The sequence below is a fragment of the Pseudophryne corroboree genome, chromosome 11 (genome assembly GCF_028390025.1).
Source record: "Pseudophryne corroboree isolate aPseCor3 chromosome 11, aPseCor3.hap2, whole genome shotgun sequence".
In the NCBI taxonomy this organism is placed as follows: domain Eukaryota; kingdom Metazoa; phylum Chordata; class Amphibia; order Anura; family Myobatrachidae; genus Pseudophryne; species Pseudophryne corroboree.
The window spans coordinates 171,458,346-171,483,326 of NC_086454.1; the positions used below are offsets into that span (position 1 = coordinate 171,458,346).

A 24,981-nucleotide genomic window follows, 5' to 3' on the forward strand; every position below is an offset into this window, starting at 1 on the left:
TTAAATTAAGTAAATTGTGTTTATATGTCATCCTTAGGGTCAGTTATGCGGTGAGGGTCAGGATTCACTTTTGTTTGTTTACATATTTTATGATTGGAAGCCACAAGCACCGGTTTTGTCTATTACATTGACCTTAAATAATTTAAATTGGTCCTGGACCACCAACCCAGGGCACCCCTGCAAGTATCCCGAGGCACCCCAGGATGCCACGGCACACAGTTTGAGAACCACTGCCTTAAGGTTCACCAAACTTCCTACTTACATACAGTAAGCCGGAGTGTACAGTACATTTCAGTAACAGTCACACTAAGGCTGGATAGTTTGTAGCTCCCATGTTAGCACACATTTCTTGTTCAAACATTTCATGTACTTGGACATTTTTCCTGTAATGTGGATACATTTTGGCACAACTTACGTGCACCATACTGTATCCACAGCACTTCTATTATTATATCATTGTCTCGTAAGTGATCTTATGTGACAAGTTAATACTGGTAAAGTCTACTCTGTTCTGTGCAGATCTGCATTTGTTTGCCTATGCTTAGCTGCCTTTTGCCATGTGACGGGTCAAAGAGTGATAGCCTCCAATTTATTTACAGCTTCAATTAATTTGTGCATTAGATGCTGACAGGCTGTGTTACGTTTGCTTTTACCCTACAGACTTATATATTCTTACCACACAAGCTGTATCTCTTACCATATTGAATTTTGTTCTCACATGTACCTTGATCTACTGTACCCTGGAGAATTACAGCTATACTGTATGGACAATCATTCCAGTCAATATTAAAAAAAGGTGGAAGTTCCAGAAATGTCATTGTCTGTGCATTAAGAGATGGACTTGGTTTAGCTATCTGCATATTTACACACTCCTTACGTGTGATGAGGGTCAGAATGTGCACCTATTCTCCATGGAGGGATGTATGCAGTATACAGATGGTCATACTGATCATTTACCTCAGTAATGACCACAGTGTGCATTAGCTAACACAGTATACTCAGTTGTTGCTCTGTTATGCCTACAGTGAGCCCATGTACAGTAAGCATACATGGCAAGGGGAGTGCTAGACCCACAGAGCACATTCATCGTCTACCGATATATGGCCTTGTTATTTCCTGTAGATGTTCCCAATACAACACTTTCTGGCTCTGAAGCCACATGGTGGGGCAATTTTATGGTGATAAAATCATAAAAGTAACATTCTTTCATCAAGGGATTCTGATTGCTAACTGATGAGTAACTCCAAGCCACTGCTGGCCTGCTAAATGTTGGGTGAGCAATTTAGTTCAGCGAATCATTCTTTGTTGGGTAAACTGATGAAGAACTTTCAGGAGTCTCCAGAGAAAAGAGGGCACATGAAAGCAGCTGCAGTTTAGAAAGGTAAAGTGTGCAGTGTAAACTAGGGATGGCCATTGGTGTGTTCGCCATCAAGCGAAACTGAGAGTGGCCATCGATGGACTCTAACTATGCTATAGGAGACCATCGACGGTTTCTCTCATAGATGGCCATCCCTGTTGCTGCTGTGAAAGGTCCGCGGGCCAATCACAGCCCGGGGGTGGGGCTTCACGGATGTCGGGGGTGGGGCTATGCTCCATCTCCCGGCATCTTGTAATAAAAAAATATATATATATTCGTTTAGGCGTAGCCATCGATGGAGGGAAACCATCTGGTACACCCCCATCGATGGTAAAAGTATGCTACATCGGTCATAGACCATCAATGATTTTGAATCATCGATGGTCAATGGCCATCCCTAGTGTAAACCCTCAGTGGGCCCCACTGTCTGAGGGTCCACTCACTCCTCTAGAGATCAGGATCCAGACTGTGCAATTGAATTATACATTACACGTATCTTACATTATACTGCACAGGACTTTGTTGTATTTTCTACAGTGCACTGCTGTTATTAATTTGGTACATTTTCATGCATGTACTAACAGTATTTTCTATATAGTATACTGTATATTTATAAAGGTGTCAAGTATATGCATATTGTAATGATTAGCCAAGCCTCTGTGGAGGCTGGGCACACCCCTCTGGAGGCTGGCTACACCACTAAGTATGGGCCACTTTCACTGCATTCACCCAGTGATGGACGCTTCATGCCCCAGTCTGACTCTGCTTGTGTCTGCAAGCTACTGGCAAAATATTAAATCCGTGACTTTCTACAAAATGTCCATGTGACATCTATCCATAGAGGAAAGTAAGCACATAGGTGCAATCTGAACTCTCAAACGATTGGGGATAAACAGTGACCTTTCTGAGGAATAGTTTTATTGAAATCCTGCAAATTGACTATTGATATATGCATGATCCAAAATATCCAAATGACATAGCTGTAACTAGACATTTTAATGCCCTGTGCCAGAAAGAGCTTTGGTGTCCCACACCCATATTTCAAATAGGGATAGTGTGCTCCGCAAAATAAAGGGGAGTGACCTAATGGGACAGGCCACACAATAGTAGCAACTCACTTTACACCATACTGTAGTGTCCGCTATTCAAATTATGCCACAGTAGCAATGTACATGACACATTATGCCCACAGTAGCAGTGCCCCTTACTCATTATGCCCATAGTAACAGTGCCCCCTACCATAGGGGACATAGCAACCTGGGCCTCAGTGGCAGTTTTAGGTGCTAGCTGCCCACCCCCCACTGCTGACTTCCGCCCCAGCCACCATTGCCATGCTGCTGGCCACCTCCCACTGCCCACCCCCTGCTACTGACTTCAGTAAAGTGAGGTATTAACTGGTCGGGAGATGGGAGACATAGTGCAGCGGGTGGACCAAAGAGCAGGTGAGGACAGGCCGGGGACAGAGGCAGCGTGGTGGATGGTGCACACACAGACTCTCTCTTTCTCTCTCTATAGAGGTGCTCTATCTGGCGCAATGCGTATAAGAGGCTCTACCTGGCATAGCGCGTGTTAGAGGCTCTACCTGGCGTAATGTGTGTAAGGGTAAGGGGCTTTACCTGGCGTTACGTGCATAAAAGAGGCTGTACCTGCAGAGGCATAACTAGGGTATTTGAAGCCCATGGCAAGATCAATAAGGAAATTCCCCCGCCCCACCAAAAAAAAAAAAACCTACAAAGGAAAGTATGTGCACACGCCACCGGTGAGCACGCCACCGGTGCGCACTTAAAAAATGGCCATGGCCACACACCAGAAGGGGGCGTGGACACTGAAAATGCCAGCTGTTTCATGTCATACTGGGAACATTCTATTCAATTCCACATGCATTTTACAATCATCATCTCCTGCACAAATAGTTGTCACTGTATATAAAGATGTCAGGGTGTATGGATGTAGGTTCAGTGGTCGAAGTGGAATTTTTGAAGTGGGGGGGATGGAAAAAGGAAGGGTGCAATTATTAAAGCCACCCAGCCAATAGAAGCGGGATTGGGTGGTGTTTCCTCCAAGGCAGCGTCATTGGGTGGGCGGGGTGTTGGGAGGTCATCATAGGCTTCCAATAGGCTACAGGAAACCTATGATGGCCTCCCAACACCCCGCCAAGCCAATGACGCTGCCTTGGAGGAAACGCCGCCCAATCCCGTTGCTATTGGCTGGGCGGCTTTAACTACCGCCTCCTTGGAAGAAGCTGGCATTCACCCGGCGGAGTCTGCGTTCCCGTCCCAGTCCCCTGTGCAATTTGGGAAGCAGGGATGGTGTACCGCCGCCCCTGGTACAGTACAATGTACACTATAGTTAAATACAAAACACCCTGCTGCTGGCGCCGGGTAGTACTGCGCATACACTACCTGGACAGAGGCACCCACACACATCCCCACCCCCTCTGCCAGGTCTCCACAGCACCCAGGGCACATGCCCAGCTCGCCCTGCCTTAGTTATGCCTCTGTCTACCTGGCATTGCGTGCATAAAAGATGCTCTACCTGGCATAATGTGTATAAGGGGCTCTACTGTGGTGTATTGCATGTAAGGGCTCTAACATTGTATAATGTGTTTAAGGGGTACTACTGTGTGGTGTAATGTGACTGACAGATACTACTGTGTAATGTAATGTGAATTGGTACTATTCTGTGGCCAAGCCCCTTCCCTATGAGGCCATGCTCCTATGTTTTTGACTCAGTGCCAAAGGAAACTTTCGCCCTGGGCGCCACAAGGTCTAGAACCGTCCCTGCTGGGCCTAATGCCCAGTCACTTTTACTTGTGGCACAAGTCCTCTGTCCTCCTAACATGCCCAATAGCCTAAGGCCTGATTGCACCACGGGCCTAATGCCAAGCAGCTGGTGGTCTAGTCCAACACCTAGTGGTTTAGGGAGGGAGTGAGGGTGAGGCTGCAGTGAAGAGCTTCATTTAGATCTTTGCTTCACCACCAATTTCAGCACTCTCTGGTCGTCATCTTCTTGCTACTGCCACAGGACTGTCCTGACCAGCAGTACCTTCTTCTGGCCTCTTCAGCAGCCATCAAAGCTCTTCAGTCTTCACCCGACTTTTCTCAGGAACTTGAGGCTCTGCTAGCTGGCATCTGACGTCAGACGCCACCAGCGGTTGCAGCTTTGACGAAACAAGCTGCAAAGGCTCACTGCGTCTGCTTCTGATTGGCTGTTGGTCAAATTCAAATAAGCCCCACTGCCTACTGGTCACCACAATTGGTTTACAGGTGGCCATTTCCACCCATAGGCATCCTCTGCTCTATGCGGCATTATCGGCCGCATCACTCAAGTTACAGCCCTGCCAAATGACCTTGCTTATGTCTTCTCAGAGCTATCTAAATTAAGAAAAGAGAAAGGCTAGTCTAGATGAGACACAGAGAGACTCACGCTGCACAGATAAGTTCTTGGGACATCCTTGAATCCCCCACTGCGCCTCAATGTTACCAACAACTGCAAAAGCCCAGCATGAACGGCATTGTTTCTGGAAGATAAAGTGATAGGGACACATTTCTAAGAAGCATCCATGGCAATTATTACAAATGTTAAGCAAGAGACTGTTATGGGACCATGTGTGTGTAAACTATCAAACTAAAGGAATATAGCAAAGGATGTGTGCAATTGAGTGTTGAAACATTTACAAACTATAAGACAACAATGGAAACATCAATTTGTTAAGTATATAACAAAGTAAAAAATGTAATAATAAAAAAATATTTATTGCGCTAATAATGTATAAGTGGTAGTAGCTCTTATTTAGAAAAAAAAATAAATGGCATAAAGATTATTAGGAGCGCTTGTTTATGTATATGATGTATGTATTTACGCAAAACCTGTGTGGGAAAAGAAAAAGGGTTTAATCAATGTTAGCAGCTCTTTTGTGAATGTTTAGGTATCCAGTGTAGGTAGCGGGTTCCAAACAGTGCCATGCATTTTAACTTGAAGCAGCAGGCACTTAATGGAGACTACTGTATCTTTTCCTATCTAAAAGTACCTGTTAGCGCTGGCTGTCTTCCGTCACAGCGGTTCTTGGGGGTAATTCCAAGTTGATCGCACCAGGAAATTTTTTAGCAGTTGGGCAAAACCATGTGCACTGCAGGGGGGGCAGATATAACATTTGCAGAGAGAGATAGATTTGGGTGTGGTGAGTTCATTCTGCAATCTAAATTACAGTGTAAAAATAAAGCAGCCAGTATTTACCCTGCACAGAAACAAAATAACCCACCCAAATCTAACACTCTCGGCAATATCTGCCCCCCCTGCAGTGCACATGATTTTGCCCAACTGCTAAAAAATTTCCTGCTGCGATCAACTTGGAATTACCCCCCTTGTTTGTAAGAAACTGCTGCATTGCCGGCTGGTTCCCTCTGTGTATATAATCCTCCGTGCGCCTGTCGGCGGTTGGTGATAAACACAGCTCATATTTTAAAACAATGTCATACCCTCAGCCTTATGCTGTCCACCCTAAACAATGGGAGAAGAGTTGTCTTTATAGAAACACCCAGACCCCAACAAATAATCATCATAACTACCATTCATTACAAAACTATCCTCCTTTTCCAAATTAGCTCCATTGTCTAATACCTTATCTGTGGTATCAGTCACCCTGGAACCTTGAGGCTCAAGTTCTTCTCCCTCCCATCGTATATCACGGGCAATGGGTAGCAAATGCTTTCTGTGATAGGTTAATACAGGTCCCAGTTTACCATCGGGACTTAACTGATACACTGGGAGGTTAGATAACTGTTTCACTACAATATAAGGATCTGGCTTCCATCTATTATTCAACTTCTGCCGGCTTCTAGCCCCCAGTAATTTTATCAATACCCGATCTCCTGGTAATAACCGATTCTCTTTTACATGAGCATCATACCGTAGTTTATTTCTCTCCCCAAGTTTAGTGGCTTCCTGATGTGCCAACTGATGAGCTTCTTTCAGATGTTGTCTCAATCTCTGTATATATTGACTATGAGAAGTTACTGGGGAAGTATGTATCCTAGTCCCAAGACTTACATCTATTGGTAATCGCGCTTCCCGTCCAAACATAAGCAAGTAAGGTGAATAGCCCGTGGCCTCATTCCTTGTACAATTGTATGCATGTACCAAATGCGCCAAATACTGTTTCCAATGAGGTTTCCTTTTTGATCCTAGGGTGCCTAACATGTTCAATAATGTTCTATTGAACCGCTCTGGTTGTGGATCTCCCTGGGGATGGTATGGAGTTGTTCTTGATTTTCGAATCCCACAACAATTGCAGAGCTCCCAAATTAATTTGCTTTCAAAATCTCGACCTTGGTCTGAGTGTATCCTGGCTGGCAGCCCATAATGAATAAAAAACTTTTCCCAAAGCGTTTTGGCGACAGTTATAGCTCTCTGATTAGTAGTGAGATAGGCCTGGGCATACCGTGTGAAATGATCCGTGATAACTAAGATATTGCTATCCTTTCCCCCAGGTCCCTCTAATGAGAGAAAGTCGATGCATACCAAATCCATTGGGCCCGAACTAACAATATTCACTAACGGTGCCGCTTTCTCTGGTAGTTTTTCTCTGATGATACAATTCCCGCAGGTCTTACAATACCGGTCGATATCTTGATGCATAAAGGGCCAGTAAAATCGATCAGTGATCAGGTTTTGCGTCTTATCACAACCCAGATGTCCATGATCATCATGCAAGGCATTCAACACTAGTCGCCTATACTTTTCGGGCAACACTAGTTGTAATTTGTAGGTTCCATCCCCTCTCAGGGTTCTCCGGTACAACACCCCTTGTATCACCCTTAGCTTCTTTAGCTGTCGAGCTAAAACTTGTGACTTGGAAGACATTGATAATGAGCTCTCATGTTTAGAATTACAATCTAACATCCTCAGAATAGGCAACAGATCATTATCAGCTTCCTGCTCTCTAGCCATTTGCGGGGTATCTACCACCTCGATTCCTCTCATATCTGCTTTACTTAACTGACAATATAAAGGAGGTATAACCGACTCGGATACTCCCATCGATACTACTGCAGGACTATCTACCTGACACACAAGGTTTACTTGGTGACAAAACCCTTTTACTGTAGCTGCGGGTACTTCAATCCATTCATCTGTGGATGGATCTATGGCTGTTTGAGGTCGTCTAGATAAAGCATCCGCATCTGCATTCGAAACCCCAGGTCGATACTTAACAATAAAATCATAGTTGGACAAAGCAGCCAGCCACCGATGACCCGTCGCATCCAACTTAGCAGTGGATTGAATGTACGTTAAAGGGTTGTTATCAGTATGAACGGTAAAGGGCACTCCGTATAGATAATCATGAAATTTATCTACAATTGCCCACTTTAAAGCCAGAAATTATAACTTGTGCACTGGGTAATTCTTCTCTCCAGCTGATAACCCTCTACTAATATAACAAATAGGTTTAAGTTGGTTATCTTGTTCTTGGTATAGAACTCCCCCTATTGCAGCGTATGATGCGTCGATGTGCACCTCATAGGGTAATATGGGATTAGCATATGCCAACACCGGAGAGTTAGTCAGACTTCGTTTTAGGCTCTGGAATGCTTCTTCACAAGAAGAGTCCCATCTTTCCCCGAATGGCTCACGAGGCTTTAAGTATCTCCCATCTCTCCCAGGTAAAGCAGCTGGTTTCTTACAACATGGAGGATAACCCCTGGTCAGGTCGGTCAATGGTCGAGCAATAGCGGAATAATGCGGTACAAATTTCCTGTAGTAACCACAGAAACCAAGAAACAACCGAAGATCGTGAAGATTAACGGGCCTGGGCCAATTATGTACAGCTTCAACTTTATCGGGATCTGTAGAAATTCCATGCCTGCTCACGATATGTCCTAAGTATTTCACCACGGACTGGCAAAACTTACACTTTTCCACGGATAATTTCAGTCCCCTAGCTTGAAGACGGTCTAATACTTTGAGCAATCTTTCATTATGCTCTTCAAGCGTTCTTCCAAACACGATGACATCATCCAAATATACTAACACTTCACGATAGCACATATCCCCAACGGTTTTTTCCATCATGCGCTGGAATATGGCAGGTGCCCCTTTAATACCTTGGGGCATCTTGAGAAACTCGAAAAAACCTATCGGGCAGATAAACGCAGTCTTACATCGATCCTCTGCTGTCATGGGAATCTGGTAGTATCCACTGTGTAAATCCAATACAGAGAACCATTGGCTCCCCTGCAAACAATCTAACGCTTCATCGATTTTGGGCACAGTGTATTGGTCTGGTATGGTTCGATTATTTAAGGTACGATAATCAACACACAGTCTAATGTCTCCACTTTTCTTCCGTGCAACTACAATAGGTGAGGCATATGGACTCTCCGAATCAATTATTACTTGATTCTCAAGCAGACCCTTTAAATGTCTTCTCACGTCTTCAAAATCTGCAGGCGCCAGTCGTCTTGATCGTTCTCTGAAAGGAGTGTTGTTGGTCAATTTGATAGAGTGCTCTACACCATGAGCAGTTCCTATATCCCATTCTCCCTGGGAGAACACAGACTCACGCTTTTGAAGTTGTTCCATCAGTTTGGTTCTACTTTCTGTATCGAGGTCACTGCCATTAAAACACTTTTCCAAAGAAAGAAGCATTATTGGCCCTGTTGGACCTGCATTATCATCTCTTTCGAATGTTTTCTGTGGGTCCTTCCTCAACTGATTAATACAATAACACTCTATATATCCCTTCCGAGATCGGGATCCTGCTTGTCACTCCACTCCCTCAGTGTTTTAAACAGATTAGTGTTAGTCCCCACTATCACGGGCAATTTCCCATTATCGCCTGGGGAATCGGGACACACTAGAGCCACCAATGGGACAGTCTCATTTAGAGTGCTCAACCCAGGTTCAAAGGTTATCCTGGTGACAATATATCCCAAGTAGGGGTATTTTTGCTCACTAAGTCCCCAGATTGTGAGACCGCTAAGAGGATGAATGGGAACGTCTGACAAATGGGCTCGATACCAGGTCTCAAACACAATGGATACCTGAGATCCGCTGTCCAATAAGACTACACACTCTTGCCCATTAACCATGGCCTTAACCACAGGAGCAGGCCCCATTAAATTATCAGGGATTTGATCTGACCATTGAGCACTCCCCATAGCATATACTTTTATAACTGGGGAGTCTGTGCGGGGGTCACAGAACTCCCGTTGGAGTTTTCCGCTGGTTCAGCCCTCCTATGATTATACCCACTATTACCCCTCCGATCATTATCCGGAAAAGGACACTCAAAGGCTCGATGTCCCACTTGACCACATGCATAACACACTAAAGGTGGCCTATTCTCTCCTCTTCTGCTCGTCCTTCTGCCTAGACTTGACTGCATATACGGCCTAGCCCTATTGCTGGTTTGCAAGGCAATTAACTGCTCAATCTTCTTATTCTGTTCCTCTAGTAAAGTTAGGAGTCTCTCATCCAGAGGAGGTTTATCTGCAACGGGTAACACTACCTTCACCTTCTTAATGGTTTTTTCCCTGTTTTCTATTTGCACCTCTTCCATCTTCACCTCTCTCACCAGTTCGTTTAATGTAGGTGGACTAGCCTTGCATAACATACAGCGTAATTTTTGTGCTACAGGACTGTTGGTTAGAGCCCCTTTCAGCACTTGCTTCATCCGGCGTTCATCGGCCTGCTCCATTTTAATCCCACCTTTATCAATGATCTTGTAAATCAGCCTATCCACCCTGTAGATATAATGGGTCAAGCTCTCTCCGTACTCCTGATAAGTACCATTTAGCCGAGCTAACAGATCCCCAACATCTTCCAATGTCCCAAAGGAAAAGTCTAATGCCTCTATGTAATCAGAGAGAGTGGCTTGAGGGTTGCTCCTCCGGGTAGCTTGTATAACCCCCATGGCGGGTCCTCTCAGACTCTCTACCACCCGTTGTCGCTTCACATGCTCGGGGCATTGCCACTCCTCGGAGTGTTGAATGGCGGCCTCCCTCCACAACTCATAATTCTCCTCTCCAGTAGGCACAGGGGTAAATCCGGAGAATATTCGCAGTCTTCGATACCCTCCTTCGAAGTGCCACCTTTCTAAATGGCTTATCACCTTATCAACCACCGCTTCAGCCTTGGCATCATGTATATCTCCAACATCTTTATCCAATCCAGTCCCTTTATTTGGCCTATTATCAGGAATATCTCCCCCAGCGGCTGACGCGGTATTATTATCCCCTTCCCCAGGAATAGCTCCTTCCTCTCCTTCACTGATCTCTTCAGGCCAAAGTAATTGTAACCTCCTTCCTGGGAAACTTCCCAAAATTATAATTCCAGGGAGTAATATAGGATCCAAGTCACCTTCATTGCAAATGAGTAGTACAAAAGTGTCCCCTGACGTCCCCTTCCATCGGTCCACTACCTGGGGTTGTCTTACTCCATATAATTTGCTGATCTCTTTTAACACTACCTCGTCACTGACTGCATCAAAATTTCCCTGCAAACCAAAACTGCAGTGAGTATCTATTCCCTTCTCTACACACCACCGATAGATGTCTCTTCCAGTTAAAATATCCATTACAGATTATAACCTGTCGGTAAACAGAAGACCCCTCTCAGGTTGGATCTCAGCAGTGCCTCCACATGTAACCCTGTTTTTGTCACAGAGTACAATACTGAATATGTCAGAGATGTGTAATTTACCCTATTTAGGAGTGCCTCCACCCAAGCTAGAGCAATTATAGTGGGTTCGCTTGGGAAAACCCTATGTTAGTAGAATGTATTATGTAAAAATTATATTTGGATTTACCAACTTTCTCAATGACAGACACTTTGGTTCACTTACAGGTTTGAAAGAACTTCTCGTATCACACCGAACTCTTATTACGGTAAGTAATTATTATTTATTAACTTCTAGGGTTAGAATTCTCCTCTACTCTATGTATTAGAATTAACTGTGTTTGGTGATCATATATAGGCCCCACATCCCCAATATACCCCTATTACCAGCCTATACATAATGAGTGCATGCACTACAAAAAAAAGTTACCTTGGTACCAAAAAAAACTTGCATAACCTTGGTATATACCGGTATAACCACTACTAAATACCCGGGTAATAACGATACGTTGCTGTCTGGATCCAGTTCCTTTCATCCACAAAAGGTCATTCTCCACTGGCAAGTCGATCAATACTTTCAATACAGTACGATACCATCCAATAATGGCTTTGATCCTTCCCTTTGTATCAGATAGATATTGTCTCTAATTGCCACTGAATCGTACCATGCTAGTCTCTTTTAATATAGGAGATCACTTCGATTGCAATTTATTGGTCAAGTGTAGGTAATTGATAATAGAAGGCCTATTGAGTACATAGCATTATCCACAGTGATACCTCAGGTGCTCAAGAGGTATTAGTCTTTCCGAATATTGGATCTTCGGAGAGTACATCTGATATAATAAGTTTTATTCCACTTCGACTTAGATGTGCACCTTTTGTTTTAATCCCACATCCGCTTTCATTATACTGCAACGGCATATATCTATTCATGTATTACATTACATATCAGTTTGTATAGTAAGCTGTGTGGTTAATGAATAATTATTAATTAACAGGTCCAGTTTCTTCCTATGCTTGTAGAGTCTCTATGCAGGTCTTCCAGCACGTGCAATATAATGCTAACAATTTGGCTTTCTACAACCTGACTGCACTTACGTGTCAGAGACAAAATGCAGATGTAGGCACGTAACACCCTGAGCGGTTAACAGTCTTTAGGGATTACTGGATATATATATATATACCACTATCAAGCTATATGCATGACATCCCCCAGCAATTTGTATGTATTAGAGATGGGGAGCGGAGGTTAGAGATAGTAGGGATAGCCCCCTACATGGTACTAATACTAAATTCCTCTTGTCACTGCGGAGTACTCAGGGGCTCCTGGTCTGTCCTCTATACCCTTGTTGAGCAATCAATGTAAATTACGAGTATCCAACCCGTTTACTGTCTTTGTCACCTGGATATTGTCAGCAGTTTACAATTTAATGAGCAGGACGGCTATTAGTGTCATCAGTATAGGGAAAGGGTACTTAACTAGCCCTCAGCAGCACAGCGTCACCTCACCGCATCAGTGTCTCTTGCGGCATTACATTTTACTCCAATGTCACAGCTGGCGCTCCTAACTCCCAGGGACTCCGGATACAGCAACCTATCACGTTGATGTTATCCCACGGCCCTTCTGTCAGAGTTACGATATCAAGCTGCCGGCTATGTCCCTTTTCCTTCGCCCCTTGGTCCGTCTCGGTTCTCGTCCTCCCTGTCCGTCCCGCTCTCTCTCCTCCGCCCACTCAACGTCCTCCTCGCTCCCCCAGCTCCTGCGCCATCAACCGCCTGTCTCGCTCCCCCAGCCGTTGTTCTCGTCTCGTGGACCCCCTCTCCCTCTCTTCCCCATCAGCATGTTCCTGATCCTTAGGTATCTACATACAATGGCACTCTCGCGCTGGCTGGACCCTCTATTAGTATATTGCTCCCGCAAACAGCATTGAAATCACATTTAGATTAAATACATATATATGGTATATATATAACTATTAACAATTCTTATCCATGGCTTTATAATTATTTACAGCATGCTATTACATATATATATATATATATATATATATATATATATATATTCTCTGTAGTAATCAGCAGCACTCCATACTATGTAGTACAAATAAAGTAGGCCGGTGCCCTCCGTATGGCATCCCCAGCAAGGATGTCTCCAAACACAGCAAACGGTCGGCGGGAGCCGTGAGTGCCGCCGACCGTGGGCTGTATATATATATATATATATATATATATATATATAGAATTCCCAGGATTCGCACAGGGACGCGGACGCCGGCGGGAGCCGCTTGTGCACTTGCTGGTGAGGTATATAGGGGGTAAGTTATTATGTATTCTTGTTGTATCTGTGTTGTGCTGTTTGTATTCTTGAGAAAGGGGGTTGCACCCCGAAACGTTGAATCTCAAATACAGCTTCTTTTTGCATTCATATATCTAAGTCTCTGAGTGCCATCTTAATCCTGGGAATTCTGTGTTACTGAACTGGATGGAGCACCTGAGCCCGGTGTATTTGGAGTACCCGAGTGCCGGCTGATTGTGGAGCATATATATATATATATATATATATATATATATATATAAATTAGGTGATGCGTATTTCTAATATTATAATAAATTAAATGTAATATGTATATGGTATTTTATAAAAAAAAAGGTTTGTTTTTTTATTAGTAAAATAAACTATAAAATATATAAAAGGAATTTATAAAAAGGCATTTAGTTCTATAGCGATAGTCAACCCTTCTGGACTTAGTGTGTTCATAAAATAAATCCATCTTGTTTCGTTCATTTTTGAATCTTACATTATGTCACCTCCTCTCCAATTTTTCTTTATCTTTTGAATGCCTATAAATGTAAGGTTGAATGGATCTTTGTTATGGTATTCCAAATAGTGTTTTGAAACACTGTGTGTTTCCGAGCCTGTTTTATATGTAAAATATGCTCTGATCTTCTTGTTTTTAGTTTTCTTTTAGTTTGGCCAATATACTGGTATCCACACGGGCACTCCAACATGTATATTATCCCTTCAGAGTCACAAGTGATCTTTTCTTTTATCATGTATTTCTTTTTTGTTACATTCGACTCAAATTCTTTCACTGGCTGTGTTGATATTTGTTTAGTTGTTCTGCAAGATATACATTTTAAGCAATAATAGTTGCCATTTTTTTTTCTTTTGATTTTTCCATTGCTGGTACAGTGTAACTTTTCACTAAATTTTGTTTCAAATTCTGTGCTTTCTTGTATATTGTCTGGGATTTGTTTTTTATGAATGGTTTTAGTTTGGTATCCATGTGCAAAATGTGCCAATGTTTATTTAAAATTGCTTCGAAGGCTAGATGTTGACTGTTGAGTTGTGTAATTATTGCTGTGGTGTAATTATCCTTGGTATCTTTTTGCTTGTAGCATATAAGTTCCTTCCTATCTAGACGAGCATTACTGTTAATCTCTTTTTGTAAAGTGTTTTCATTGTATCCTGTTTGAATTTTTCTTTCATGTTGCTACTTTGTTCTAAATATGTTTCAACTTGAGAAGAATTTCTTCTGAGTCTTCTAAATTGTCCCGTTTGGCTGTTTCTTATCCAGTTGTTATTAAATTAAGCCCCTTATCCTCAAATACATGAAATTTGCCCCTTTCAAGTTTCAACACAATTATCATTTTCAATGATCAAACTAATTTTACACCTTATTTAAAAACATTCTCAATTCTTTCATGCTGACTCAGGGCCATATTCAGGTTTGTTAGCAAACCAAAAAAAGCACACTAATGGACAAAACCATGTTGCACTGCAGGCGGGGCAGATATAACATGTGCAGAGAGAGTTAGATTTGGGTGGGGTAAGTTCAAACTGAAATCCAAATTGCAGTGTAAAAATAAAGCAGCCAGTATTTACCCTGCACAGAAACAACATAACCCACCCAAATCTTACTCTCTCTGCAAATGTTATATCTGCCTCCCCTTACAGTGCACATGGTTTTGCCCATTAGACAACAAATTTGCTACTGTGATCAGGTCTGAATTAGGCCCAATGTTTTATTACACCTCAGCAGAGCAACACTAAAGCAGCTTCCATTCACATAACCCCCTATTGTTGCTATACTAACCTTCAGAATTCTGTTCTGCTTTTCCAGCTGTGTGTTTGTCTTCAGTGTATTGTATATCCAGGGTTCCGGATGATAGGTCGACAGTCAATAGGTCGACCCCATATGGTCGACATGCATTATGTCGATGGGTACAAAAGGTCAATGTAAATGGTAGACAGTGCTTAAGGTCAACAGGTACAAAAGGTCAACATGACAATGGTCGACGCAAGTTTTTTGGGTAGTTTTTATGTTTGTTTGTTTTTTACCTTTTCATCATTTACCATCCACTTGGACTACAATTGGGAATAGTGACCTGGGGACACAGTACACTAATTGGGGTCATATATGGTTTAAAATGGTAAATGGCACAAAAAAACAAAAACAAATTGTGTCAACCTTTTCTGTGTCGACCATTTCCATGTCAACCTTTTGACTGTGTCAACCTTTTGTACCTGTCGACTTTTTCAGGTGTCTACCTTTTACATGTCGACCCCTTGCATGTTGACAATATGTGGTTGATCTATTCACTGTCAGCCTAATTATAGTGGACCCAATTATCAGCACCCGTGTACTCAGTGTTAAGCATAGTTACCTACCCTCCCTCATTCTGCTGGAGACCCCCTGAAATAGTAGCAATCTCCCTGACTCCCTGAATAGTCCCTCAATCTCCCTGAAAAAAAGAGATATCAGAGATACACACATTCAAATGGGATCCTCAGTGCCATTTCCCTGTATTGATTATAAGGCACAATGAACCCTATGGCTACATGCATATTAAAGGTTTCTTGTGGCCACTTACAGTATATGGAACCTCTTGTAAAACACAATACACAAAAAAAATCCTGTAAAATATCAGTCTTTTCTTCAACAAGTAGATCTTACAAATTTTGTGGCTCAGTTACATTTGGATGTAAGTCATTTTATGACACGCCTCTCAGATGTAGCAGTACACGTCCGCGCTGATAAGTTTTACTTTCACAATCTCCCTGAAATGCATTTTCAAAAGTAGGCAAGTATGGTGTTAAGTAGTTATCAAATCTGAAGTAATCTGTCAGACCCACCAACATCAGCATGGTTTTATAATGGGGTAAAATTGGAAAAAGAGTTTTTTACTGGGCTGTACATGTTATAGGTTAGCCATATCTGGTGGCCTGTTTTACTGCCAAGGAAGCTGGCTAATCTGTGCCATGATACCAAACCTGCTATTGTGGCACCTGCAGCTCTGTACATTACTGATAATTTGTCTTTATGGTTATTATTGGCACAGACAGTGTTTTTCTTACCTGATCTTTAACTTTTGAAATGACCCCTTTTGTTCTCCAGTCCCGGCTCTTTGGAAATGTAGCCGCTGTTGTTGCTTCTTTAATATTGGGTAAATCCAGGACACCATTGGAATATATACCATAACGCCTAAATTCTTCAGCTATTGAGAAGTCGCAAATGATAGAATATGCAAGACGGCAAAGAGATGTGGCATGATTACTATGTCAGGAATTGCCGCATAGAATAAATGTCTGTTGGCCTAAACCTCTATGAAGTCCCTTATTACCTAAATACATATACAGTATGTTTATATCATGTGGCAGGCAGCACCAATTTCATGACTGCATGTAAACTGATGGCTCATGCAGGAAAACTGAGTAAAATACGACAAAGCAAAACAATTGAAACCAGCATAGGACAAAAGGGCGTATAGCACGTTAGGGGGCCCATCCCATACTTGCCAACTCTCCCTGAATGTCAAGGAGACTCCCTGTAATAGTAGCAATCTCCCTGAAGATTCTAGAAATCTCCCTGATTCCACCGTACCCTCATTATGTAGCTGTTATATATTTGATAATGAAAAAAAAATCAGAGATATAAAAATCCAAATGGGATACTATCCCTACATTGTTTATAAGGCACAGTGATTCCAATGTATTTCAAATAAGGTTTCCTATGGCCACTTGTGAGTATATACAGTATATGTGTCAAACTACTATATAACTACTTATGGGCTCTTGTTTACATTTGGATGTAAGTGAATTTTATGACATTCCTCTCAGGCAGTGTACATCTACTTTGCCGCCTCACTCATAGGTGGTATTTTCCCAATCTCTGGCCCATTTATAAATCCTACAATTGAAGGAATGTAGTAACGGACCTATTTAGTTATTCTAAAGATAAAGCATATATCATTGGTATACGTTCAGGATTCTGGCTGTTTGGATCCCGGCAGCCGGGATACCGACACCGGAAACCCAACAGCCTCCAGAACACCGACGAAGAAATCCCGAAAGGATCAGGATCCCGATAACGGAATCCCAACAGTCAGGATCCCGAAGGTAAGTATTAACGGCCGCCTTGGGTTTAGGATGAGGGACAGGGGGTGAGGATTATGCACACTCCAGGGGGAGCTAGGGTTAGGCTGTGGGGTGGGAGAGGTAAGGGTTAAGCTGTAGAGAGTGGGGATTACGGTTAGGCACCACCGGGGGAGTGTTAGAGTTAGGCACTAAGGGGGAGGGTTAGGTTTAGGCTGTGGGTAAGGAAAGGTTAGGTTTAGGCACCGCGGGGGGAGCTTAGGGTTAGGCACCAATAGGGGAAGTTAGGGTTAGGCTCCAGACAGGGAGGGTTAGGGAGTAGGGGAAGGAGGTTACGGTACCTAACGCACCCCTGATGACTAAGTATTGGTAAATATCATGTATGTTCTGAGGAAGACAAAAGAAAGACATGATACAAAGCAATCAGATGTCATTATAGTGACAACTTACCTGTAAGGTCACTGAATTTGGTGACACCATATTCTGCTGTCCCTAGTTCTTCCCTTTGGAGGCGCTTTGCTTGCTGCAGGTTATTGGAAAATACAGACAGCCGATACTGAAACTCTGGAGTGAGGGAAATGACAGCATACTGGTTACTACATATTTGTCTTCAGAGTGACTTTCTTGGACAATGGTGCTAGTGCAGAGTTGCCCTCTTGTTCATTCGCATTTCCCATACTTGTAATAAGAAATTCGATCTGTCCAAATTTACTAAAAAAAATAAATGTAAAAAAAATACCAGAAGCAGCCCTATGATAATGCTACCAGGAGATAGCATTATCTCAGCTTCCTTCTGGTTCACCGGCTCCTTCTCTGCTCTCACAGGCAGAGCAGAGTCAGGAGCCAGCATCTGTTATCAGCCATGTGTGTCTAATAAGAGCACAGAATGATCGGGGTGTAGTTTGGTATGCCGGCGAACAGCATACCAGCACCGGGAGCCCGACCGCCGGCATACCGACAGCGTGGCGAGCGCAAATGAGCCCGCTGCGGGCACGGTGGCGCGGCTATTTTATTCTCCCTCCAGGGGGGTCGTGGACCCCCACGAGGGAGAAAAAGTGTCAGTATGCCAGCTGTCGGGATTCCAGCGCCGGTATACTGCGTGCCGGGATCCCGACAGTCGGCATAAGACCAGCCGAATGATCACTTTTAATAAATAAAAGTTTTGTTTAAAAAAAATAGTAATATACAAGCTCCCGGTCTGTTGTTCGGTGACTTGGTAAGCTCCTCTGTGACTCCTGCCATCTGATCGCCGGCTTCCTGCTCTTTGACACAAGTCATCTGATGTCTGCTGTAAACCGGCATCTCTGTTTACAGTAGACATCAGTAGAGATGAGCGCTGGCCAATTTTTGCTGGGTTTGGTTTTGGTTCTAATTCGTCAATGGGTTTAGGATTTGGTTTTGTCAAAACTGGTTCTCGTGTTTTGGTTTTTTGGATCTGTATGTTTATTAAATCAATAAAAAATGATAAAATCCCATAATTTGGGCATTTTTTCTTTGTGTGACATCGCCACCTATCGTCATGATGCTAAGTGCATATGTACTTTCATATGCACTTAGCATTGCGAAGGACAGCTCTTCCGATAAGAGCAGTCCTTCACAATCCCTGGTGTCTCCCTGACTTACGGGTTTCGGACGCCTGTGTCATTCTGCGCATGTGCAGAATGACGGGGCGGCCGCGGGGCATGCTGGGAGGGATCCGGTCGGATCCCTCATACCAACGCTGCGGAAAGAAGCCCATAGGCTTCTATGGGGTATCGCCAGCAAAAGTTGGCAAACCCCTCCGCAGTGCTGACCCGGCGGCTGGGGCTTGTACATTTACAAAATGCGGTAAACTGGGGTTTAACGCATTTTCCATTTAGTACATCCCGCCCACATACATTATAGCAGCAGCAGCATGTCACCATATATATTATAGCAGCCACAGAATGTCACCATGTTGTGAGCTCCGGGCGCCAAAAAAGTTAGAGAGCGTGCTGCCCTACCCTTCCCGTGGGCCACTGGCAGCCACAGAACAGGAGGAGGAGAAGCAGAGGGGGCGCACACTGAGTCGGACTCTGAGACTAGATAGGGAACAGGGCAGGCCGGAGGGCACAGCAGGAGACACTGACAGCTGTCACATGCCGGAGCTCTGCCCGCCCTCTTTATATGTCTCACTGTTTGCTTGTAGCTGTGCAGAAGGGTTACTTCTCTCCTGCAGCACCACTCCCGGGCCCCCGCTGCTGCAGCACCTCTCTCTATTTTGGAAGCTGTAGCATATGTCTCTACTTCAGATGCTGCAGCTGCTCTCTCTGCCCTAGCTGCTGCAGCACCTCTTCCTGTCTCAACTTCGGCAGAACCTCTCTCTGCCCAGGCTGCTGCAACCCTTCTCTCTAATGTAATGTGAATTGGTACTGTCAGGTTCGGTTTTGCTTGTGTCCCCGGAGGGGGCGCTAGTGGGTCAGTGGAGGTAGGATGGAAAAAGTGAGGAGGCTGGATTGGGTTTCTGCGCATCAGCGCAATGGTGTTTTATTTAACATAAAAGTTCACACAATATGGCAGCAGAATAACGTGCAGGGATAAACAATAAAAAGTATGCAATCGAAATGGTGCAGCTTGGAAGCTGAGAGTCTATGGAGGAAATGGTAAATAAGTTCACTGATGTGAGAACCAGAATGGTTTAAAACGTGGAGCCAGCAGAGATGGTAAATAAATGTATAGCAACCTGGTAGCAGATGCAGGAGACTCAGGTAAATGTTCACAGTGCAGTTCGTTAAGCACAGGCAGCTAGCAAGCTGCTTCACAGGTGAGGTGATGGAATGCACCTGGAGAGAGTCTCTACTGCAGAGGCTGAAGCACACTGCGGTTGTAGTTAGGTGTGGAGCCAAATACAGATGCAGGGGTTGCTGACGCTTGTAATTCCACGGAGGTGCAGGAAGGTAACCAGGAATATGGAGGAACAGGTAGGTAACCAGGAACACAGAGGATCCAGGAAGGTAACCAGGAACACGGAGGAATCCAGGCACATGGGTCGCAGGAGTGACTCAAAGTTCAGGACAACCACAGGCTCATCCTGCAGCTCCTGATATACCCCCTGGTGTGCAGACATTGGTTGGAGTGGGACAAGGAGGTGCGGCCAAGCTCCGGATTGGCCGCCGTACTCTGACCGATGGAGACTGTCATGGCGGCGCCCATGCCGCGGCCCGGCGGGCCCGCTGTTACAGGAGCGTTCCTAGGCCCAGGATGACGTCTGGCGTCAGAGGAGCGGACGACAGCAGAACGTAGGGACCCCGGACGGAGTCCGCACCGACGGACAGACGTGGCTGTGGTGAGTCGATTCCTGACAGTACCCCCTCCTTTATGGGTGGGCACTGAACACCCACGTGGCTTGGAAGGATGAGTTCTGTGGAAGACACGGACCAACCTTGGAGCATGGACATCTGACGAATTTACCCAACTTCTCTCCTCAGGACCATAACCGGACCAGTCGATAAGGTATTGTAGATGACCGTACCGGCAACGGGAATCCAGAATCTTCTCTATCTCGAACTCCACGCCCCGCTGAGTTCGTACTTTGGGGCCGACTGGAAGAGCTCTTTGGAAGCGATTCAGGACTAACGGTCTGAGGAGAGAGACATGAAAGGCATTAGGTATTCGTAGAGAAGGTGGTAACTTGAGCTTGTAGGCCACAGGATTGATGACTCTTTCGATGGGAAAGGGACCGATGAAACGTGGTGCAAATTTCATCGAGGGGACTCTAAGACGAAGGTTTCGGGTGGAAAGCCAAACCTTGTCACCAGGTTTCAGGCTAGGAACTGCACGTCTTTTGCGGTCAGCAAAGAACTTATACCGGCTAGAAGCCTGTTTGAGAGAAGCATGAATCTTCCTCCAGGTTGAAGAGAACTGACTCAAGACTGCAGTGGCAGCAGGAACATCAATGTGAGGAAATTCTTGAAAATCTGGAACACGGGGATGTTGTCCATATACAGCAAAGAACGGAGTTGTTTCTGTAGCAGTATGGTAGCGGAAATTGTGGGCAAATTCAGCCCATGGGAGCAGGTCCAACCAGTCATCTTGAGAAGACGAAACATAAAGTCTTAAAAAGTTTTCTAACTCTTGGTTTACCCTCTCCGTCTGCCCATTCGTCTGAGGGTGGTAGGCTGACGAAAACTTGAGATTGACTTGCATGGCAGAATAAAGGGCTCTCCAAAATCTTGCCACAAACTGAACTCCATGGTCAGATATAATTTCAGTGGGTAGTCCATGTAAGCGGAAAATCTCCCGTAGGAAGATTTGGGCAAGCTTCGGTGTGGAAGGAAGACCCTGGAGTGGTACAAAATGGGCCATTTTGGTAAACCTGTCAACCACAACCCAGATGGTATTGAATCCTTGAGAAGAGGGAAGGTCAGAGATGAAATCCATGGACAAGTGTGACCAGGGACGGCTGGGAACAGATAATGGTTGTAACTGACCTGCTGGAGATTGTCGAGGAGTCTTGTGCTGCGCACACTTCGGGCAGGATGCCACAAAATCTTTGATGTCAACTTTCATCTTCGGCCACCAGTATGTCTCAGAGAGGAACTTGAAAGTTTTCAGGACACCAGGATGCCCAGTGAATTTGGACTGATGAGCCCAAGACAGCAACTTGGAACGGAGTTCTGGGGAAACAAAAGTCTTACCAGGAGGTGGAGCAGGAGAAACTTGAGACGAAGCAAATACCACTGGACTCAGGATGGAATGCGGAACCGAGTCGGACGTCTCCTCTTCGGACTCCATAGATCGGGATAAAGCGTCTGCCTTGATATTCTGAGAACCTGGGCGGAAATGAAGCTTAAAGTTAAAACGAGAGAAGAACATAGCCCACCGGCGAGGATTGAGGCACTGGGCTGCCTTCAAATAAAGCAGATTTTTATGATCCGTATAGATGTTGAACGGAAATTTGGCCCCTTCCAGGAGATACCTCCATTCCTCAAGGGCCAGCTTGATCGCTAGTAGTTCTTGATCTCCAATGGAATAGTTAGCTTCTGCAGGGAGGAATTTACGAGAATAAAATCCACAAGGGTGAATCTTCCCATCAGTTCCCTTCTGGGAGAGAACAGCTCCAACTCCTACTGTGGAGGCATCCACCTCCAACTCGAATGGCTTGTTTACATCTGGTTGAGACAGAACTGGATAAACAAAAGGGAGAAAGAAGAAGGCTCTTGTGTGGGCGCACTCATTAATGGTAGTTAAATAACTAGAATGAATAACACTAGGTTGATTAGTCAGCAGATAAAACAAAATTTATTTGGAAATATTAAGAATATAATTGCCCCTGGTTGAGGAGATGTGAATGATCCCAGATAAAAATGTTCTGGTCCTGCCTCAGGAAATGAGATGGAGAGGGGTAGAGACACTGCAAGTCATAAACCCTTTCTCACCCGGCCAGTACAGATGATCTGTATTAATGAGATCAATTAAGTCAATTGATTTTAGATTCTGTCATAATCCTAATGAAGGAATAACAGCTGTTATGGCAATAAGTAATAATAGAAACAAATCAAAGGATATACCAGGGTAAAGAAAGAAAAGGATAGGAACAAATGGTGATGCTGCTGTTGGAGTCACATACCACACATCATATGCAATGATTGATGTTCTACAACACTGAGTATTCCCTGTGAGTCTCCACCTCAGGTACTAACTCAGCCCACACTGTTTCGCTTCCAAGATCGGACGAGATCGGGCATTAGCAGTGTGGTTTGATAGTAGAAGGATTTGGTCAGACGTCCAATGAGAGTGCACCTATATAGGGGGGGATAATTAGCTGGGTCTTATAGATACAGTGTGGATCTGCTTTTTGTGTTAGGCAGGAGACATCAAGTCCCACACCGGTGGTATTGTGTCCCTGGATCACAAATGAGAGTCCACGAAAAAGGAAGATATATAGATTTATGAAAAAAACGAAGATATATAGATTTATGAAAAAAACCCTAAAAAGGATAATGGAGATCAATTAGGCTGTAGTTATTAGGAACGGGTGATAAAAATTACCCGTCCGTATAGATACAAATGGATAAAGAAACACGGATCAAGAAATTTTTTTATATATATGTGTACATTGGTACTGGTGTAAGGAACAGAAAATATGTCAAAGATAATTGTAGATACAAATAAATAGTACTGGTATATGCAATGAAATAATCACTGGTGACATGGGTGTCATTAGAAACACTTTGTGTGAATTGGAGCTGTTATAATCATTAGGATATAGGGAAATAGACATGAAATTCTCATATAACCCATGCAGCAATATGACAACAGGATCTGCAGGAGGAAAGTCAAAGAAGAATGCAGTATTTCTTTCCTATAAAATGCAGTTTTTAATCCTGATGCAATAAACTAAGATGCATAAGCCTGGAAAAAGGCATAAATGAAGCTGCACGGATATAGATACAATTTCTATGACAGCTGGGCAAAAATTAGCCCAAAATGGCAGGATGGAATGATCTGACCTGAGGCTAGGAGTGAATCACTTGCAGTTGGACAAAACAGGACCCATTGGAATGGAAAACATGTTTCACCCCTGTGGGTGAGCAAGCCCCACAGGGGTGAAACATGTTTTCCATTCCAATGGGTCCTGTTTTGTCCAACTGCAAGTGATTCACTCCTAGCCTCAGGTCAGATCATTCCATCCTGCCATTTTGGGCTAATTTTTGCCCAGCTGTCATAGAAATTGTATCTATATCCGTGCAGCTTCATTTATGCCTTTTTCCAGGCTTATGCATCTTAGTTTATTGCATCAGGATTAAAAACTGCATTTTATAGGAAAGAAATACTGCATTCTTCTTTGACTTTCCTCCTGCAGATCCTGTTGTCATATTGCTGCATGGGTTATATGAGAATTTCATGTCTATTTCCCTATATCCTAAAGATTATAACAGCTCCAATTCACACAAAGTGTTTCTAATGACACCCATGTCACCAGTGATTATTTCATTGCATATACCAGTACTATTTATTTGTATCTACAATTATCTTTGACATATTTTCTGTTCCTTACACCAGTACCAATGTACACATATATATAAAAAAATTTCTTGATCCGTGTTTCTTTATCCATTTGTATCTATACGGACGGGTAATTTTTATCACCCGTTCCTAATAACTACAGCCTAATTGATCTCCATTATCCTTTTTAGGGTTTTTTTCATAAATCTATATATCTTCGTTTTTTTCATAAATCTATATATCTTCCTTTTTCGTGGACTCTCATTTGTGATCCAGGGACACAATACCACCGGTGTGGGACTTGATGTCTCCTGTCTAACACAAAAAGCAGATCCACACTGTATCTATAAGACCCAGCTAATTATCCCCCCCTATATAGGTGCACTCTCATTGGACGTCTGACCAAATCCTTCTACTATCAAACCACACTGCTAATGCCCGATCTCGTCCGATCTTGGAAGCGAAACAGTGTGGGCTGAGTTAGTACCTGAGGTGGAGACTCACAGGGAATACTCAGTGTTGTAGAACATCAATCATTGCATATGATGTGTGGTATGTGACTCCAACAGCAGCATCACCATTTGTTCCTATCCTTTTCTTTCTTTACCCTGGTATATCCTTTGATTTGTTTCTATTATTACTTATTGCCATAACAGCTGTTATT

The 24,981-nt window shown here is 43.7% G+C and overlaps 1 protein-coding gene across 1 annotated transcript in view; it reads right to left on the reverse strand.

The window, feature by feature from the left end:
- LOC134970068 (cathepsin W-like) overlaps nucleotides 1-24,981 on the reverse strand; it is a 116,575-nt gene that overhangs the window by 55,807 nt on the left and 35,787 nt on the right. The window contains exons 3-5 of the mRNA XM_063946163.1: nucleotides 17,802-17,915; nucleotides 16,335-16,474; nucleotides 4,784-4,877 (exon numbers count right to left, since the gene is read on the reverse strand). Of these exons, the coding sequence (XP_063802233.1) occupies nucleotides 4,784-4,877; nucleotides 16,335-16,474; nucleotides 17,802-17,915 (348 nt within the window). The remainder of the gene's footprint in view (nucleotides 1-4,783; nucleotides 4,878-16,334; nucleotides 16,475-17,801; nucleotides 17,916-24,981) is intronic.